This window comes from Myotis yumanensis, unplaced genomic scaffold, assembly GCF_028538775.1.
Source record: "Myotis yumanensis isolate MYYU_CA2020_CCGP unplaced genomic scaffold, mMyoYum1.0.hap1 SCAF_5, whole genome shotgun sequence".
Taxonomy (NCBI): Eukaryota; Metazoa; Chordata; class Mammalia; order Chiroptera; family Vespertilionidae; genus Myotis; species Myotis yumanensis.
In genome coordinates this window covers 59,277,889-59,299,325 of record NW_027223756.1, presented here as the reverse complement: position 1 = coordinate 59,299,325, position 21,437 = coordinate 59,277,889, and the positions used below count along the sequence as shown (strand labels likewise).

Sequence of the window (21,437 nt, the reverse complement as noted above, 5' to 3'; positions counted from 1 at the left end):
AGGCTGCAGATCCATGATTCTCTCTCAACACTGATGTTTCTGTCTTTCTCTCCCTCTCCCTTTCTCTCTGAAATAAATGAAATATATATTTTTTAAAAAGGTAGCTCTGAGGCTACTTGTCAACAGAAGTCTCTCCCAATTATGTTTTTTATGCCATTATATTCAGACATTAGTTTCAATGATTCTTTTTCTAATGAATCACCATTTTTCAAAATAATAGTGCTTTATATTTCTAACAAATAATGTTTTAAGATTTTACTTGAATATCTTCTTTATAGGTGACATTATTGAACAACTGCTATAGGGTTACGTCAAACTACTGTAAATTCCTATGGTAATATTTTTACCAGCTCTAATGACTTTTCATTCTAGCACTCACCATTAATGTACATTTCACTGATGTCTAATTGGATTCAGGAGTTACGACAAACAATAGCTTTTCACCTCACAGTACATGCATTCGTCTTCACCCCTTGCAGCGAAGTAGGGCCTTGCAATGACTTCTAGAAAATGGAAAAAGAGAAAAGTGTGTCTTTTCCTGGTGTTGGCCTTCAATGCTCAGGGTGGCCCTTCAATGCTCCCTCTTTCTCTAGCTGTACTGACCCAGTGCTGTGACAACACATGACTGAGAGAGTTAGATCCCTGGGTGGGTAATGGAGCAGCGCCCTGCTGGCCTATATTACACTTTGCAAGAGTAAGCATCTGAGCCCAGCTGGGTGTAGCACAGTGGTTGAGCATTGACACAGGAACCAGGAGGTCACCAGTTTGATTCCCGATCAGGACATATGACTAGGTTGCGGGCTCGATCCTCAGTGTGGGGTGTGCAGGAGGCAGCCAATCAATGATTCTCTCTCATCATTGATGTTTCTATCTCTCTCTCCCACTCTGAAATCAATAAAAATATATTTTTAAAAAAAGAGTAAGCATCTGAGATTACCACAGCATAGCATGGCTACTCTGGTCAGTGCAAGGGTTCTCTTGTACCTCAATAAAAGCTCTGCTGAGCATCTTTTTCAAGTTATGGAGACACAAATAGTACAGAGATATGCACAGTAAAACTTTATTTCCAAACATTGTAAACAATACCATACAGGTAACCATACAGAAGCATGTTCTCAAAGGTTGACAATTTCCCATAAGGTCAAAAATGAGCATGTGACCTTTACAGGTCATACAGTGGTTATAAAATGTAGGTTTATAGCCCTGGCCAAGTGGCTCAGTTCCTTGGAATGTCTTGTCACACAACAAAAAGTGGGCAGGTTTGATTCTCAGTCAGGGCACATAGGCTTCGGGTTCAATCCATGTTCAGGGTGAGTTCAGGAAGCAACTGATGGAAGCTTCTCTCTCACATTGATGTATCTCTCTCACACACACACATACCTCTCATTCCCTTCCTCTCTCTATATATCAATAAACATCATTAGGTGAGAATTTTACTTTATTTTAAATGTATTTTTATTGATTACAGTGAGGAAGGGGGAGGGAGAGTTAGAAACATTAATGATGAGAGAGAATCCTTGATAGGCTGCCTCATGCACACCCCATACTGGGGGATTGAGCCCACAACCTGAGCATGTGCCCTGACTGAGAATTGAACCAAACTGTGACTTCCTGGTTCATAGGTTGATGCTCAACCACTGAACCACTCCGTCTAGGCTCAGGTGAGAATTTTTAAAAAAGGTATGTTTACAGTTGTTAGCATGCAAAAGTTTATTCTCGTATTATTTGTTATTAATTACTGTACATATTTGTAACACTACTGTCAACCTGCTTTTGCTCAGCCTTGCACATGACATTTTTAAAATATATTTTATTGATTTTTTACAGAGAAGAAGGGAGAGGGATAGAGAGTTAGAAAGATCCATGAGAGAGAAACATCAATCAGCTGCCTCCTGCACACTCCCTACTGGGTATGTGCCCGCAACCAAGGTACAGACCCTTGACCAGAATCGAACCTGGGACCCTTCAGTCCTCAGGCCAACGCTCTATCCACTGAGCCAAACTGGTTAGGGCCGTACACATGAAATTTTTATAAAACAGGCAAAATATTATAAAACAGGAGACAAAAGCAAGACGATTAGAATTCCCCAAAAAATTACATGGAAAACAATAGTCAATAGAATGTTTCTTATGGAAACTTCTGACTTAGGTCAGTCAAATCTACAACACAGCCTCCTTAAAACTCAGCAAATGCAGCACAAACTGCAAGGACACCCTTGCCTAGGGAACCAGGGTGTGTTACAACCCAAAGCCAGAGGAGGAAGCCCTGGTGGGGTGCTTCATATCTGGAAAAATCCTGCTCACAATGTCAATGGTGGTGACCAGCTTGCATAGGCAGGGTGGAAGCCATCCAAAATTGGTTTCAAATGTTCACACTGATGATGACATATCAGAATATGAAAAGTTTATTACTCACATGATGAGTTTTTCAGGGGAGAGAAGGGTGGATATTAGAATAGGTCCCAAAATGACTGAGAGCACAGGGAAAGGGGTCTAGCTTGTTTGTTCATGTTGGTTACTGGGTGCTGTTGTTGGGAGCCTGCTGACACTGATGGAAACTTGCTTGATTGGAACTTCCCACCTGCACCCAAGGATAGAGCACCTGGACTTTCTCATTAGCTTTCCCAGGTGTAAGGTCAGGGAGGAGAGAAGGGTGAGTCCTTAAAGCTTTCAACATTCAAAAATCAAAATTGGAATCAGGATCTTTATAAGTATTCTTTTCAATAACAAGGGAAGAAACTAAGCACATACAAAATTTCTTCCAAATTGTTCATCACTAGACTCTGATGATACTGATTGTAAGACTTTCTGGAGAAGATGCAATGGAGAAATAAGGCATAAGTTTCTCTGTAAACATGTCAGTAAATGCAAACAAGTATGACCTGTTACTCAAATTATAAAATGAAACCTCTCCCAACTCATAGTCCAGAAAAATGCCAATCTTATGATGTCCTAAAAGGCCAAATATACCAGCCCGCTGCTTATATCGCCAGCAGCCATTGCTTGGCAATGGTTTTATGGGAGTATTTCTGGGGAAAGATTCTTTACACACACCAAAGGACCATGCACCTATACCTCTTACTTCGACCTGCCAAAAATGCCTGCCAGCATCAAATCCCTCAGAACTCAGGACAGCTGGGTAAGAAGTGCATGCCTGGGGATTAGAAAGACCAACTGATGTCCTATAGGTCACACTTTTTCTATCTCTTGAGATAATGAGACTTGGATGGGCAGTTTCAGGATCCAGCGTCAAATCTGCCTGAAACATGTGGATCATTTTATGCAGGCCCAAGTAGTGTGGGGGGAGAGTGAAAATCTTCTTTTTTAATTCACATGAAAACACTGCTGGGGTCTCTAGCTTTTCATACCTATTGTGGATATCTTCAATACCTGTGAGTAAATCCACATCTGCTTGCAAATACTTCTCTGCTATTTCACTTAAAAGCTTGTTTAGTATGAACATATGGTTTGAAACTTGCCTTCCATTTTCAGTTAGTTTTTCTTCAACATCCTTCTCTTCTATAAATAGACCAGCATTAAGTACACTGTGCTCTACTTGTAAGGAACACTTCAGTTCTTTACATTCATACTGCAATTCTTTCCTCCAGTTTTCCATCTTTTCCTGCACTTCAAATTCTTTTGCAATTTGGTTTTCATATTCCGTTTCAGCATCTTCAACCTCCACCAACAGCGCCCCAATGTATCTTTTGAGCTTCCTCCTGTAACTAGCAGCAGCTTCCTCAATGGGTATCAGGGAGTGATGCTGGTGGTCTAAGGCGACCTTGCAATGAGGACATAACAATTCCTGGGCGTTGTCACAAAAAAATTTCAAAACCTCATTGTGCTTCCCACACAGGGGTTTTTCTTCCTGTAATTTCCTCTGGCTCCCTGTGGTGGGAATCTGCTTAACAATCTCAATCATGTGACATAATTGGGTGTTCCTCTTCAATTTCCTGTCAGGACAGTGGTGGAGGCAGACAGGACAGGGAAAGGTGCCCTGTAGACCTTCCCAGCGCTGGTGGATGCAGGAAGGACAGAAGGTGTGCCCACATTCAATGGTCACTGGGTCTCTCAGGTAATCCAGGCAGATGGGACAGATGGCCTCTGCCTGGAGCTCAGTCAGGGAGGCCGCAGACTCCATTGTTGAATGAACCTATCTGACCCAAGACAGTCTTTTTAATCAGTGTGATCCTCCAGGAGTGAGAAAAATGAGTATGTGACCTTGGCAGGTCATACAGACTCCCACCTGGAATTTAAGGGGAGTTCATTAAACATTAGTCTGCTGCCTCCTGCACCCGCTCTGTTCAAATTTCCAGAAGCTGAGGTCTGCTCTCTGTGCAATGTAGTAGGAGAGTCCAAAAAGAGTCCCAGTTTTCAGCTGATGCCCAGACTTCCTGTCACTCTTGCCTGTATTTAATGCCTTTTCCCCCAGTTGAACATGGGCTGTGGAGTCCTTGTGGTCAAAACCCCAGCACAATCTAAGTCATATGTGGTTTCTGTGGACAGAACAATATTGCCATTTAAAGGACAGTTCAGTCAGCGATTAATCCTTACATCCCTGTATGAAAAAGTACCTCTGGCTGATTTGGCTCAGTAGCTAGAGCATCAGTCTGCAGACTGGAGGGTTCCGGGATCGATTTTGACCCAGGGCACATGCCCAGGTTGCAGGTTCAATATCCCGCCCTTGCCCCGCAAGTAGGGGATGTGCAGGAGGCAGACAATCAATGATACTCTCTCATCATTGATGTTCCCATCTCTTTCTTTCCCTTCCTCTCTGAAATCAATGAAAAATATATTTTTTAAAAAAAGAATATGGTTCCTTAAATGTTAAAAAGTATCTATGGTAAACAAAATTATTTACCAGGACAATATTTAAGGAGGAGTTAGCAATGAAGACTATCATCTATTTTGCAACTCTAAATGAATTAATTGTTGTAGGGAAATTTATCATTGGCCTCAACTAAAAAGAGTAACAAAATACATATCATAGAATTGTTGAGGAGAATACATAACACTATTTGTGAAGAAGTTTTGACAGAAAAATGAATCTAAATCTCCAGAGTTCAAACCACCTATTTACAGGAAATATAAGAATGGAGAAACCTGTGAAGGATAATCTTGTTAAATTTAGGAGTAAACTTGATTGAGCCACAGGAGATGCAGATAGCAGGCGAAACACTAGTTCTGGGTGTGACTATGAGATTTCTGGGAGAGATTAGTATTTGAATCTGTGGCTGAACAAAGCAGGTGGCCCTCCCCAATGTCAGTGGGGATCATCCACTCCACTGAGGGCCCGAAGAGACCAAAAACTGGGGAAAGGTTGAATTCACTCTGCTGGATGAATAAGCTAGCACACCCACCTCCTGGCCTGGGTGCTGCTGGTTCTCAGCCCTTCAGACCCACACTGGAATCGGTATAATCTGTTCTCATTCTCTGCTCTTCCAATTGCACCACCTTCTTTCCTGGGTCTCCTGCTGGCAGAATACAGATCATGCATGAGACATCTCAGGCCCCACAACCTTGTGAGGCAATAATCTACACTAATAAAAGGAAAAGATGCTAATTGACCGTACCTTCGCTATACCCCAAGCAACGCCCACCAGCCAGTCAGAGTGACTATATGCAAATTAACCCAACCAAGGTGGCAGCCGGCAGCCACGAAGCTGAAGCAGGAGGCTTGGTTGCCCTGGTGATGGAGGAAGCCAAGCTTCCCGCCTGCCCTGAGCCAGCTGTGGCTTCTGCTCATGGCAACAAAGTTTCAATTATAGAAGACAAATAAATCCCAGATACCTGCTTCCAGCCAGCCTCCACTGGGAGCTTGGGTGGCTGGGGGCCATGGCCAGCCTGCAAACAGCCATCAGCCCCTCACCCAGGATGGCCACACCCTCAAGGGGTGAGGGTCCCCGCTGGGGGGCTTGGCCAGCCTGCAAACAGCCATCAGCCACTCACCCAGACTGGCCAGGCACCCCAGCAAGACCCCCCCACCCTGAAGGGACTGTGGCCAACCTGCAAACAGCCATCATCCAGTCACCCAGGCTGGCCAGGCACCCCAGCAGGACCCCCCTCCCTGAAGGGGGTGTGGCCAGTCTGAAAACGGCCCTCAGCCCCTCACCCAGGCTGGCCAGGCACCCCAGTGGGACCCCCACCCTGATCCGGGACACCCTTCAGGGCAAACCAGCTGGCCCCCACTCATGCACCAGGCCAATATAATCTACACTAATAAAAGAGAAACATGGTAATTGGCGTACGACCGCTACCCTTCCCATTGGCTAATCAGCGTATCCTTATGCAAATTAACTGTCAGCCAAGATGGCGGCCGGCAGCCATGCACTGAAGCGAGCAGGGAGGTTTGCTTCCTCCAGGAACTGCAGACTCCAATGTTCCCCGCCTCACTTGCTGGACTCTCAACTGCAACTCTAAGCAACTATTACTATGTTGCAAATAAGAAGCTAAACAAAACCGGCTTTCAGTCAGCCCTGGACCGCAACATTGTATCCATGTTTTCAGCAGCGAGGCCTCAGAGCTAAAGCTGGCCCAGAATAAAAATTAAAAAAAAAGAAAACAAGGAGCGGTTGGGAGCTTTTAGTCAACTGCCAGCAGGAAAACAGCCCTCAGCCCCTCAGCCAGCCTGGCCAGGCACCCCAGTGGGGACCCCCACCCTGATCCAGGACACCCTTCAGGGCAAACCAGCCAGCCCCTACCCGTGCACCAGGCCTCTATCCTATATAGTAAAAGGGTAATATGCCTCCCGGCACTGGGATCAGCATGACAGGGGGCAGCGCCCAAACCCCCTGATCAGCCCTGCTCTGTGCCTGATGGGGGGGAGCTCCCCAACCCCCCGATTGCCTTGCGGCTCTGTATGTGACAGGGTGCAGCGCACCAACCCCCTGATCGGCCCTGCTCTGTGTGTGACAGGGTAGGACCATAACCTCTCCATCGGCCCTGCCCTGAGTGTGACAGTGGCGGTGCCCCAACCCCCTGATCAGCCCTGTTCTGTGGGTGATAGAGGGTGGTGCCCCAAGCTCCCTCCACGGGCCTTGCTCTGTTTGTGACAGGGTAGACCCATAACCTCCCCACTGGCCCTGCCCTGAGTGTGACAGGGTGCAGCGCCCCAACCCCCTGATCCGCCCTGCTCTGTGTGTGACAGGGGGCGGTGCCCCAACTCCCCTATCGGCCCTGCTCTGTGAGTGACAGGGGGGAGCTCCTCACCCTCCCGATGGGCCCTGCTCTGTGAGTGACAGGGAACAGCGCCCCAACCCCCTGATCGGCCCTGCTCTGTGAGTGACAGGGAGCAGCGCCCCAACCCCCTGATTGGTCCTGCTCTGTGAGTGACAGGGGGCAGCGCTCCAACCCCCTGATTGGCCCTGCTTTGTGCGTGACGGGGGTGGCACCGCAACCTCCTCATCGATCCTGCCTTGAGTGTAACAGGGGGCAGTGCCCCAAACCCCCAATCAGTCTACCCTGAGCGTGACTGAGGGTGGCATTACAACCTCCCAATCCGCCCTGCTCTGTGCATGGCGGGGCGGCGCCCCAACTCCCCAATCGGCCCTGCTCTGAGCCTGACCAGGGGCTGCACTTAGGGATTGGGCCTGCCCTCTGCCACCCGGGAGCAGGCCTAAGCCAGCAGGTCGTTATCTCCCGAGGGGTCCCAGACTGTGAGAGGGCACAGGCCGGGCTGGGGGACCCCCCCCCCCCCGAGTGCACAAATTTTTGTGCACCGGGCCTCTAGTATATAATAAAAGGGTAATATGCAAATTGACCCTAACAGCAGAACAACTGGGAATGACTGATCACTATGACACACACATTGACCACCGGGGGCAGATGCTCAATGCAGGAGCTGCTCCCTGGTGGTCAGTGCACTCCCACAGGGGGAGCTCTGCTCAGCCACAAGCCAGGCTGTTGGCTGCCAGTACAGCGGTGGTGGTGGGAGCCTCTCCCACCTCCTCAGCAGCGCTAAGGATGTCAGACTACAGCTTAGGCCTGCTCCCCTCTGGCAAGTGGACATCCCCCAAGGGCTCCCGGGTTGCCAGAGGGATGTCTTACTGCCAGCTTAGGCCCAATCCCCCAGGAAGCAGGCCTAAGCCAGCAGATGGACATCCCCCGAGGGGTCCCAGACTGCGAGAGGGTACAGGCCGGGCTAAGGACCTCCCCCCCCCCACCCCCCCCCCGCCAGTGCACAAATTTTTGTGCACCAGGCCTCTAGTTTTTAGTAAATGTCTTTTTCTAGATTCATACTATTGGCTCTGTTTCTCTGGTAAATCTTTATTAATATACTGAGTAAGTAATTAGTAAAATCTGCACTGTGATAAACTACTAAAAGTCGACCATGTTTTTCGACACAAAAGTAAAAAGAAAAGATAATACCTGTGAAGGAAAAATACAGACATTAAAGTACATGTAGAGAGCTTAATAACCAGTTACAATGTATAAACTTAATTTCATTTCACCTTGAAATACTTAGCCAAAATTTAATTTGGAAGTTAGATATCTGTAGGTAAAAAGAATTTAATGATGATTATGTTAGGTTGAGATAATGAATGGCATTAGAAGTTTGTAAGTCAAGTCTTTCAGAAATATATAATGAAAAATTTATGAGTGTGATTCTGTGATATCTTTGGATTTGTTTCACAAAAATGGCAAGAACTAGGTAAGGAGTGGCAAAAAGTTCCTAAGTATAGTACCTGGGTTCACAATATTCTCTCTCCTTTTATATGTACCTAAAATATTCCTTGATTTTAAAAAGTTCTTTTAATTCAACTTCTGTGATTCTCTATTCTATTCTAGGTAGTTTCTTTTACTCCTTTCTTTAAACGTCACCTCTTTCCATTCATCTCAAAGCTCTCAGATCCATTCCATCTCTTTTCTTCCTCACAGTTGTTTCAAAATGGTCCCCTTACTCCTCCACTCCAAACCCATCACGTTCTGTGTTCCCACTTCCCATCCACACCCAAATCCCCCACAATAATATAAACTGAGACTGAGAAAAGACAAGGCAGGCATTAAAATTCCATCTGCTTCTATGTTATGTGGGTCGGATTCTAAATATGATCTCAGACTACCTGTGTCATTGGGATGGGTTCTTTGAACCCCTTTTCTTTCAGGAACACATAGAACAAGGAAAATAACACTCAGCTTTCCTTTCAGCTTTGTGTCAGCACAAACATAAATAAAGCTCTTGAAACCTGTGGTTTTAAACAATAAGAGTGAGACACATAACTGAAGAATTTCTGCACAGTATTTTTATTTCTATCATATGAAATATACTTAGTCTTTGTCCTTCATTTCTGGCACAGAGCTCCTAAAACCCTTGAAATTTCCTGAGTGATTGGTAGGAGTATATTTTAATAGTTATTAGGAGCCCCCTTTGAGCACATCTGAATTTATATCAATAATGTGACAGCAAGGGGCAAGCGGGACACCCAGTACATTGGTCACCAAAAAGACCAACTGATGAGATTAGAACTTTGGGCCCCACCCACCGAATTCTGGGAGGTCAGGCAGCAGGGCTAGAGATTACCTTCTGTGAAAAGAGTACAAACTGTTGGAGATTTGAAGAGTGTCTGCCAATGCCAGAAGGGTGGCACACTCCAGTTCCACAGGGATGGAAGCTCCTGCCCTCGATATATTTCCAGATCTCTCCCTTTGTACCTCTTCATCTGGCTTGCCATCTGTATCCTTTATAATAAAGGTGGCAAACCTAAGTAAATGCTTGAATTCTGTGAGCCCCACTAGCAAATTAATGGACCTCAAAGAGGGGCTGTGGGGACCTCTGATTTAAGCTGTTGGATCAGAAGTACAGGGAACAACCTGGACTTTGGACCGGCTCCTGCATGGGGATCTGATGCTCTGGGGTCTAGTTTCACATTCACCCGTCAGGGCCTGCTGCTTCTCAGAGAATCGCGTGGTGGTGCATCATCCTTGTGTGGATATTTAATTGTAGGTCTGCTGATTTTTCTCAACACTGACCAAATGCATTTAATGTACAAATTCACTTTGAAGTCCTTGGAAGACTGAATACCTCATGATTTCACCAAAACAAATTCCACAGTTTGTTGCAGAGTAAAAAGGGACCATATGAAGCTATTAAAATATTAATAAATATTCCATCTTCAAATAAGTAATTACATACACGTGTGTAAAACCTTAACTAGAGCCCAGCCAGTGTGGCTCAGGGCCTGAGCTTCGGCCGAGGGACCAGGAGGTCGGGCACGAGCCGGGGCTGCGGCTCAATCCCCAGTGGGGGGCCTGCGGGAGGCAGCCGACCCATGATTCTCTCTCTCCCGCTTCCTCTCTGAAATGAATAAAATATATTCTCAAGAACAGCACCTTACACGGGGAGTCCACGGAGAAGGAAAACGGCACGGCCGTGAGCCAAGGGCCTGGCACCAGCAGGTCCTCACCAGGAGCCCCGGGCCTTGGCCGCAGCTGCCTGGGCTGAGGCCCACGGGCCGGCAGAAGCCGAGTCCTGTCCGCCGCCACAGCTGGGGCTGCCCCTGCCCCCCGGCCTCCCCCTCCGAACCCCCCGAGGTGTCCACGCGGCGGCCAGAGAACCTGTTCCAAATACCCGGTGAGAACCGGCGGCCGCCGGCGGCCCCCACCGCGCTCTGACGGCCATTTCCGCCATGGCCGCCCGCACCCACCTTGAGGGGGGAGGGGAGGCGCCAGCGCGGGTCGCCGGGCCGGGCCCCCACCTCGGCCTCCCGCGGGGCCCGCATCTGGTCCTTCCTTGTGTCCTGCCCACCCGCGGCCTGGGACCTGCTCACCTACCCTCTCCGCTCGGTCTCTGCTCGGTCTCTGCTCAGCGCTGAGCCGTGTCCGGGAGGCCTAGTGCGCGCCCAGCGCTCCTCCCTGCCCCGCACAGCCAGGGCCTTCCACATCCGGGTCAAAGGGCACGAAATGGCCCCCGTTTCCGTTCACTCTTGTGAACAGAATTTGCACGGGTCAGAGGCGGGGGTGGGCCTTAAGGTATCAAAGGGAGAAAAGAGGGGACATGTGTAATACTTTCCTCAATAAAGATTAAAAGAAAGAAATTGCCTAAAACTCTCATCCAGAGGTTGTCTTAATAGCTTCTGCCCTTAGAGGAGGTGTGTCCACAATCTGTCCTTGTCTCCGTTTTCTGATTCACAAAATCATACTGCAGTTCTCAACCTCCACAGGCTCCCGCGCAGCAGACAAGCTCCCAGCAGCATCGTCTCTCCTTTCCCTGCTCACTGGGGCGACGGCGGCCTGTGGGTGGGACGGTGAGGGCGGGGGGGAGGGGCTGTGACAGGCCCGCGGCTCCGTGCCCGGTGCTTGGAAAGAAGGGCCGGTGCTCGCTTGGGCAAACATGGATGTGATTTCATTTATATGTTTGTCTAGAGAACATTCTCCTTGTATATCTTCAAATGACAGCAATCTGCATATCCTACAGCTGCCTGTGTTTCACTTTCATCCTGCATCAGCACATTGTTATTTATTTTTATATTTTTCAATATTTTTATTTTATTTTAGTGAGAATGGAAGGGAGAGGCAGGCAGAGTAAAACTTTGATGTGAGAAACATTAGTCTGCTGCCTCCTGCACCCCCCCCCCCCCCCCCCACTGGGGATGGAGCCCCAAATCCAGGTATGTGACCTCCTGGTTCATAAGTTGACCCTCAACCACGAAGCCAAACTGGTGGGGCTGATTGTAACCAAATATGTCACTTTGGTTGTCACCATACAGTGCACTGTACGTCCCTCTGTTCAAAAGTTTTCCAGCAGATGGTGCTAGAAGACACTATTCAGTGCACAGGTCTGGACAACAGGAATCTGTGTCCTGAAGCAAAGCCTCCTCCTCTCTCCTGGACAAATGGTCATCCACACTAAGACAGGCAAAATCTGCATTGCTCTCTGTGTCTCCTCTCCCTGGATGGACGCTGACTATTGTCTCTGTGGCCAGGATTCTAATCACTAAGTTTTAAGTGAGCATGTAAAGTTTGAGTGGAGGAGTCAATCAAAGAGTTGATAAGGAGTTGATGAGCCACCAGTGGGTTCCACAGGGAAGGGAGGTGCTGTCGGTCCCAGGCCAGTGGTCCTGGCAGCATGAGTGCCTCACAGCCTCGGTGAGCAGGACTCTGGAAACAGCCAGAACCTTAGAACCTTGTGCAGGTTGCCCACAGCCATCTCCTAGGGCTGGGAGGGGGGTGACCTGGTTGCAATGTGTGTGTGTGTATTGGTTGGGTGGGGGTGGGAGGGGGGTGGGGGGAGAGTGGAGAGAGGGAAAGGGGTATCAGAGTTACCCAGAAACATGAAAGGCAATTACCTGGGTCCCCAGCCTCCTGACAGGCACTTCCAGAGGAACCCCCAAATATGCCACATGACTGACACTGTTAAGCAGCTTCTGTCCAAGAGGAGCCAGAGGAAAAAGCAAGAAGAGGACCCCCTGTGTGAGGAGCACCATGAGGTCGTGGCCCTGTTCTGTGAGAAGGACCTGGACCTGCTGTGTCCCAGTGCAGGGTCTCCTCCTCCCACCACCAGGCACAGCCCCTGAGCAAGTGCAGTTAGTCACAGGAGGTCGCTCAAAGGCCACACTGAGCCCCTGAGGGAGCAGGTTGAAGATGCTGCAAAGGGGTTAGAAATACAAGTCTCAAAATCATTTGAATTGCTTTCAAAGGTGGAGAAGCAAATGGGGGAATTATACTCTGAGTTGCAACAATTTGCAACTTTGCTAGGAAAAGAGAAGGAACTCTTTTCAAATCACAGGTCAAAGTCAGTGCTGTTCAAGGAAAACTGAATGAAAACAAAGTAACTGGAACCACCCATCAGCAGCTGCACAGCCTTCTGCTTGGCTGGGACTTCACAGTTTCTCCTCCTGTGTGGCAGGCAGGTTCAGAGTTGTGTCTGTAAACTGCCCATATCTGGGGAGGGGGATTGTGCCACCACAGGAACAGGTCACAGCTTATTGTGAAGATGCAGGGAGCAAGGGATGGGCTGGACCCAGACCTCTGAAGCTGAAGGGTAAAGCCTCCCGTTCCTCGTACTGTAGGCGCTGAGATGGCACATCCTGAAGAGGGGCTGGGTTTGACTTACTTAAAAGGACATGAGGTTTGCCCAACCAGTGTGGCTTAATGGTTGAGCATCGACCTATGACCCAGGAGGTCACGGTTCGATTCCTGGTCAGGGCACATGCCCGGGTTGCCAGCTCGATCCCCAGTGTGGGGTGTGCAGGAGGCAGCCAATCAATGATTCTCTCTCATCATTGATGTTTCTATCTCTCCCTCTCCCTTCCTCTCTGAAATCAATTAGAACCAACAACAAAAAGAACATGAGGTTCATGATGATTTCATGGGCCCTTTCAAAGCCTTATACTAAGTCACCAAAATGCTCGCTAAAAATCTGGATACCCAGATCTAACCCTTGAAAGGTTGGGAATGGGAATATCTTGCCGGGAGCCGGTCCATCCTTGCTGCTTTACACAGTCGCTGCAGGAAAGAAACATCTGCACAGCATATGTTTCAAGGGACCTGGCGTATATAGCATCCTGTTCTTAATATGTTTGCTCTCTTTAGCGCCATGTGTTTTAACCAAGGTCACCTCTCCGAGAAAGGTTGTTTCCCCAGGTGGGGATCTTTCCCTGAGGTTAGGGAGGGGATACAACCCCTTAATTAAGTGCCAGGCGGGTAGTTAAGCTACATAATCTTTACTTCCTGGAATGGAGATAAGAAACGCCCTAACCTTTGTAATAGAAATTGACAGGATTAAAATCGGCTGGTATAAATATGGATGTAACAAGACAATAAACATCAGAACCTCATCAGTTCCTGACCAGAACTCCGACCAGAACTTTGGCTGGAGATCCTGGCTAGAGGTCCTGACTAGGCTGCTGATCAACTGAAGGCTGTCTTCGTGTCATTCCTTCTTCGCCGACTCCGTCCACACCGTTGGGGACCCCTGGACCCGCTGGGATTGGACCCCAGCAATATCTGTGTGTGAGAAAGTGATGGTGAGTGTCCTCAGAGACCTACCTCCTAGCAGTGGGTCCCAGGTGAGCTGGGAGGGGGACAATGTGGATGCAGAAGGCAGGAGCCTTGGTTTCCTGAGCCCATGCTCCTGCAGGCCTTGATCCCACTTCCCAAGGGAATCCTAACTTGGATTCAAGTTTGTCTTTGCTGTGACATATACTTTATCTTTTCTTAATCTTTATTGTTGAAAGTATTACATTTGTCCCCTTTTTTGGTTATTTTTTATAACACATATTTGTTTGTTTGTTTGTTTGTTTGTTTCTGTTGCTCCACCCATAAGACCTCCCCCAAACACCCAGCCTTTATTTTATTTTTTAATATATTTTTATTGTTGATAGTATTACAGATATCTCCCATTTTCCCTTCCTTTACCCTTCCAGCCCCCACCCACCTCCCAGGTCTTTACTACCCTATTGCCTGTGTCCATGTGAGAGGGTTAAGTTGAAATGCAGGCAGGTAGGGCAGGGTCCAGTGGAAAACAAAGGCAGGTGAAACATAGGCAGGGGCAGACATGGCAGTTTGAGCAGCCGAACCACAGGAACCAACCCAGCAGAAACCATGAAATGTTTGTGGACACAAAGCAGGAGGCATGGGAAACCAAGGGAGGGCCTGCAGTAACCAAGACGTATGAACACATAGAAACAGAAAAAGTTCAGCGTAGGAACAGAGAAAGAACACACAGAAACGGAAAGTCAGGTCCGTTGCTGGGCAAAAACAATTCAGAGAATCAATCAGGCGACGACACAGGTAGACAGAGCAGGCTTGTAGCAAATATATACCCCTGGGCTACAAGGCTTTAACGGGCAGCCCATTATTGGGTCCCACTCTCCTTGCAGGGAGTCTGAATCTGCTTATAATACATTTTCTACACTTTTGCTTAAATCTTCTGGTCTGCGGAGCTCATTCTTCGGCGTCTCGAGAAACGACCCCCGGGATAAACACCTTGGCTCACCGTTCAGGTTATCACATGTATAATACGTTTCATTACGGTTTGGGTCCCTGGTGAGCCTTGTCCAAATGCTAAACACAATGGTCTGCCCTGGCTGGTTTGGCTCAGAGGCTAGAGCGTCCTCCCGCAGACTGAAGGGTCCCAGGTTCGATTCTGGTCAGGGGCACATGCCCGGGTTGTGGGCTCAGTCCCCAGACGGGGGCGTGCAGGAGGCAGCTGATTGGTGGTTCTCTCATCATTGATGTTTCTATCTCTCTCTCCCTCTCCCGTCCTCTCTGAAATCAATAAAAATATATTTAAAAAAACACACACATACACACACAATGATCCCAACCTGACCTAAGGGTGACCAATAACTGTGTGACAAAGCGCCAAGAGGTGCTGGTCTGAAGCTGCCTGTGGGATCCCTTCCAGGATGGCTCACTGAGGGCCGGTTTGTGTATAGCTGGGGAGTGGACAGATGAGAGCCTTGAGGCCCAGATATACCTCCTACTTCAATCCTTTGATCTTCCTTAATCTAACCATCTGCCTGCTTGCAGGCACTTTTTTCTCAGATCTGTGGGGAATGCAGATCTCTCAAACCTGCATGAGTTTGCAGCAGTCAGTCGAAGGGGAATTCATGATTCTGTCCTTACTGTTCTGACCCTGTGTTAGGGGAAGTGAGCCATCACGGAGTCAGGGGAAGCTGGGATGAGAAAGAAGTGACAATGCAGTGGGAGCTGGCCTCAGTACTGGAGACAAACCTAAGGGGATCTGCTTGTACAGGTGCTGGGATCAGAGGGAGCTGAACCTGCTAGAAAAGGGAAGGAAGGTGACAGGCAGAAGCTGGAGCTGAGGGAAGGATTGTGGTCTTGAGTGGGAACAAGGCCTGTAGGGGAGGGTGATGATTAGATCCCTGTGGATAGAGGGCAAATGAGAGGAGGCTCCAGTAGATGCTGATGGACTTGGCGGCTAGAGGTAGCCTTGTCAAGGGTAGGAGTGGTGACCACAAAACATGTGTTCTTTGACCATAGCATCGTAAGTATGGACAGTCCAGGCTGGCTGTTAGGCATATTTTCCTCCAAAAATCCTTTCTGACTTGTCAAAGGTCACCTGGCCATAAATGGGGGAGCCAGGATCTCAGCCCAGGCAATTTGGGTCTTGAAATCTTTGCCAATCCCATGAGGTACTACAAAGAACAATGGCCCTTGTAGCTCACTCTGATGTCTCTGGAGTTTTCAAAATGATCTGCTTTGATTTCATGATTGGTCATTTGTTTCTACGATTAATCCTCTTTACCCATTTTATTTATTTATTTATTCATTTGCTTATTTGTTTGTTTGTTTAGTTATTTATGTTAATCCTCCCCTGAGGATATTTTTCCATTGATTTTTAGGGAAAGTGGAAGAAAGACAGAGAGAAATACTCATGTGAGAGAAACACATGGATTAGTTGCCTCCTGCAAGAGCCCCGACCTGGGCTGGCCGGGAGGAGCCTGCAACCCAGGTAGGTGCCCTTGACCTGCACAGACTGATGCTCTATCCTCTGAGCCAAACCGGCTAGGGCTATAGAAGCTATTTAGATAGTTTGACAAACTAATAGCAACTTTCTGGTTTTCAATCATACCAGATGGCTTCCTCAGCCAAAGAGAATGAAAATGTTCTACCATAATTGTAATCAATTATTTTATTTTCATTTTTTACTGTTAATAGACTTGCAAACAGAATTGCATGGGCCTGTAACCCTACACCACTACCCATTTAAGAAAGAGATAATTCGGAACAGTTCCCGGACGCAGGAGTAAGGTCTTCCTCTCCAGATATGCACCAACAGAACTTTCCACCCCTGACTCCTCCTTACCCCAGCCGGGGTGTAGGAAGTTGGAGCAGCGGGAGCAGCTACTGGGGTACCCCAGGCAGAGGCGGACCACGGCCGCCCTCGCCTAGGGACTGGTATGGGAGCCCATATCACACGCAGTTGTACAGGCCCAGGTATAGGCCCTATGGGAGCAGCCACTCTCCAGGACAGGGCGTCAGCCTCCTGTGGGGCCGGGTTGGGTCTCAGTCCCCTGGCGGCTGCCCTGGTTTCTACTCCAGGTCCCCCTCGGGGTCTCAGCAGCAATTAGGCCACTCCCCAGGGCAGCAGCAGGCCCACCCCCAGGCACCCTACACCTTTTGGATCAGGGCGTGGTAGAGAAAAAAGAATGTCTAATGAGTTGGAAAGTTATTTCAAACCTTCAATGCTTGAAGACCCTGGGGCTGGCCAAGAACCAGTATCTGTAGTGGACATAAGGCAACAACACAGCAATACTCAAACAGTCACAGGCAAACAAGGAAGATACCTTTGTTAACATTTCTGAAATTCACTGGAAGCTTCATGTGTCAGGATCATCTTGGACAAAACTTTCAGTTGCGTACTTAAATTGAACCTTGACATGGTGACTTTGGATAATTAGTTGAGTCTGCTTGGTATTTTTCATCATATCAAACATAATTGATATTTGGGAAGAAACATGGTAGGATAATTTGCAATATGTAGCTCTCTGAAAGTGCCTGCCGCATTTTAGGAAATTTACAGTTTCCAAATATTTAACATTCTTGGTTATATAATGGACATTTGTCTTTTATTTTATTTTATTTTTTTCTGTACATCAGGTTATTTATTCACTTGATTCTTAGATTCATTTGTTGATAGATGCATATTTGTTGTTCATAATTTGTATCTTTACCTTTTTCTTCTTCTTCCTCTTCTTAAAGGATACCTTTCAGCATTTCATATAATACTGGTTTGGCGGTGATGAACTCCTTTAGTTTTTCCTTATCTGTGAAGCTCTTTATCTGACCTTCAATTCTGAATGATAGCTTTGCTGGATAAAGTAATCTTGGTTGTAGGTTCTTGGTATTCAGCACTTTGAATATTTCTTGCCATTCCCTTCTGGCCTGCAAAGTTTCTGTTGAGAAATCAGCTGACAGTCGTATGGGTATTCCCTTGTAGGTAATTGAGCCTCTTTCTCTTGCTGCTTTTAAGATTTTCTCTTTGTCTTTTGCTCTTGGCATTTTAATGATGATGTGTCTTGGTGTGGTCCTCTTTGGATTCCTTTTGTTTGGGGTTCTCTGCGCTTCTTGGACCTGTAAGTCCATTTCTTTCTCCAGGTGGGGGAAGTTTTCTGCCATTATTTCTTGAAATAGGTTTTCAATATCTTGCTGTCTCTCATCTTCTGGGACTCCAATGACTCTGATATTAGTCCGCTTAAAGCTGTCCCAGAGGCTCCTTACACTATCTTCACACTTTCGGATTCTTTTTTCATTATGCTTTTCCAATTGGGTGTTTTTTGTCGAATCTTTGGTTTGATTCTTGTGCTCCTCTGGTCTGCTATTGGGTATAATATTCTTTATTTCAGTCCGTGTATGCTTACTTTCTAATTTCTTTATCGTAGCATCGAGGGTCTCATTAGTTTTCGTGAGGCTCTGCACAAATTTATGGCAAGCCCTCAAAATTGCGATTCTTAGCTCCATATCCTCCATTTCTGTCATGTTTTTTTGTCTCCGCATCTTTTATGCTTTCTTGGTGCACCCCCTTGTGGTCTCTCGACATTTGTCTTTTAATGTTTTTCCAATGTTTTAAAACATTTTGTCTTCCTAGGCATATTGTGGTTTTGTCATATGCTAAAGGAATAGAAATATTAAAATAATGCTTTGTAATCAGAATTTGTAAGTAAATATTTTTCCTACTACTTTTCTTTTTGCGTACTACTTTTGAAAGTAAAAAGAAAAATCTTTTGAGCTGTAATAAAAAAAAAAAAGGAAAGGAAAAAGAAAGAAATAGATAATTACCAGCACCTAAAAGCTTTTCTCATGTTCTTCCCAATCACTAGCCTGGCCCTCCTCCCCAAATGTTAGCACCATGCTGATGTCTAACACCTGTACTTCTCCTCCTTAGGACCTTGTCCCCACAAATCATTGACACTAGTGGGTGGGTCAGCAGTGACAATAACTTAAAAGAACAGTTGTTTGAATGTGTGTTTGTTTCAATTTACATTGATAATCTAATCTTTAATTTTATTCTTTCTGAGCATGACATGAAAATCAGTTTTTTGAGTTGGAGGGTCCTCAAGGAAATCTAACCTCGTCGAAATCCCATCTACTTTTCTGTACAGAGCTGGATGTATCCTGCAGCTGAGAAGCTAAAGGAAAAACATGTAAAGATGAGATATTATGAATTCAGCACTATAAAAAATAAACTGTTTAAGCCAAACAGTGCCAGCTCCTTTTCGTAGGTTTTTCTCAAGATTAAAATGATTGAAGTTGGGAATTTTATTCTTCTTTCCCACACTCTCTTAGAGATAAGACTGTTATGTAACTTTCCCCAGGTTTCCCAGATGGTAGGTCCCTAAGGATGGAAACGGACCCAGGATAGGTGATCTAGTCCCAAATCATACACTCGCCACAGTCCCATGCAGCACCATTGTGGGTGACTTGGTTTAGGTGGGTTGTGCTGATAGAGACACAAATCAGTGGTTGCTTCAAAGGTGGCAGTGAGCAGGACCACAATGGTAGCCTTTTTTACATGCAACAATCTTTTCTCATCTCCAGGAATGCACAGGCACTTTAGAACCATGTCTGCTTTCTGACCAAGAATTTCTGAACTTGGACTCAACTAGTCTGTGATCAGCTGGAGGTGGTGAACGGAGCTCCTCTGGACACGAGCGGCCACTGGTCTCAGAGGAATGAGCCATTCAGGACAGCAAGGCCAGTGAGATCTGAGGGTGCATCTGCTTCTTGGTGAAGAGATCTCCCAGAGCACAGCTTCCTGAAGAAACCCACCTCAGTCCCATCCTTCTTTCAGGGCCCAATGGCGGTTGACGCAACTCTGGCAGGACTCCCAGCAGAAATCAACTGTCCCATCTGCCTGGATGGCCTGCGAGACCCTGTCACCATCGAATGTGGGCACAACTTCTGTCGCTCCTGCATCCAGCAGCCCTGGGCTGATCTGCAGGACAGGTTCCCTTGCCCTGTGTGCCGTCACCCATGCCAAGAGAGGTGCTTGAGGAGCAACACAGTTGGGAAGGATGGTTGACATAGCCAAGCTCCTCCAGATCACCAGGGGCCAAGATGAAGCAGCAGGAAGAGAAGTGCTTGTGTGAGAAGCACAAGGTCCTGACCCTCTTCTGTGAGGAGGACCTAAAGTTGTTGTGTCCCCTGTGCACTCAGCCCCCTGACCACCAGGGCCACCCGGTGAGGCCCGTGGAAGAGGCTGCCTCTCATCACAGGCAAAGGCTCAGCAGTTACATTGAGCCCCTGAAGGAGCAGGTGGCAGACGCTCAGAAATCAATCAGCATTCAAAGCAAATACCCTTAGAACTGAGAGAAGGTGGAAACCCAAAGGCTGAAATTATTCTCTGAATTTGAGCACCTGAGGCAGTTTTTAGAACATGATCAAGAAGCAGTTCTTTCAAGATTAGCTGATGAAGAAGAGGCGATTGAAAAGAAACTCAGCGCTAATATAACGGAATTTTCAAAGTACAATTCCACACTCAAAGGCCTGCTAAGTCAGGTAGGAGAGTGCACGGTGCTGACGGATGTGGAATTGCTCTTACAAATCACAAGTTTCTACAAGCACTCTGAGGGGTTCAGCCCATCAATGTTTTCAGTCCAGTTACGGAGGGAAGGCTGCAGTTTTCCTTTCCAGTATTCTGCTTTGCATAAAATTACAAAGACATTTAGAGTAGATATCATTCTAGACCCTGAAACGGCACACCCTAACCTGATTGTCTCTGAGGATAAAAAATATGTGCGATATATAAAGAGAATGCAAGACATTCCTGATTTTCCAAAAAGATTTACAGTCAACACAGCTGTCCTTGGGTTTCCATACTTTCATTCCGGCAGGCATTTCTGGGAGGTAGATGTGGGAAACAAACCCAAAGGGGAGATCGGGGTTTGCAAAGATTCTCTGTCCACCAGGTGGAGGAGGAGCCCGTCGGCCTATCGGGGAGGCTGGCGGATTAGGTGGCAGGGGAATAGCTATGATGCCCCGGGAGCTGGCACCATCCCTCTCTTGTCTGAAGTGAAGCCCAGAGGCATCAGCATTTTCCTGGACTATGAGATGGGGGAGATCTCATTTTATAACATGACTGACAAATCGAACATCTATACTTTCACTGACACTTTTAATCTACCTCTTAGGCCTTATTTCTATGTAGGGCCTGACTCAAAACCTCTTAGGATCTCTATAGGAACAGACTGAATGAAAACTTTCTAAGAGACTGGACCAGTTTAATAATTTTTTTTTAAATGGAAGGTGTGTGTGAATTAATACAATAGTGGGTATCATATTAATGAGAGTAAATCTAATCCCCCTTCAATGGAAGGTGAAAGGAAGAAGTGGTGGTCCTGTTAAACACATAAGTCAGGAAGAGAGTTTCATTTTGTTTCAACAACACTGGGCAAGATCTGAGGATTGTCCAGGTCCCACTGCACTCTTGGTTCAGCTCTACCCAGTGCTTGGGATCTTCTGTAGCTGTTTAC

General features: G+C 47.0%; 1 protein-coding gene and 2 pseudogenes across 1 annotated transcript; 2 read left to right on the top strand and 1 right to left on the bottom strand.

Annotated features, from left to right (window-relative positions):
- Positions 1–2,776: 2,776 nt before the first annotated feature.
- Positions 2,777–4,141, bottom strand: LOC139011747 (tripartite motif-containing protein 75-like). The gene has a single exon (XM_070417236.1). It carries the CDS (start codon positions 4,139–4,141, stop codon positions 2,777–2,779), a length of 1,365 nt encoding a protein of 454 aa, XP_070273337.1.
- Positions 4,142–16,732: 12,591 nt separating this feature from the next.
- LOC139011746 (M-phase-specific PLK1-interacting protein pseudogene) lies at positions 16,733–17,261 on the top strand (annotated as a pseudogene).
- A 2,501-nt stretch (positions 17,262–19,762) lies between these two features.
- Positions 19,763–21,156, top strand: LOC139010645 (tripartite motif-containing protein 75-like; annotated as a pseudogene).
- The last annotated feature ends 281 nt before the right edge of the window (positions 21,157–21,437 follow it).

Excerpts from the sequence above, each read along its gene's own strand:
- LOC139011747 (XM_070417236.1), bottom strand. The coding sequence starts at position 4,141 with ATGGAGTCTGCGGCCTCCCTGACTGAGCTCCAGGCAGAGGCCATCTGT.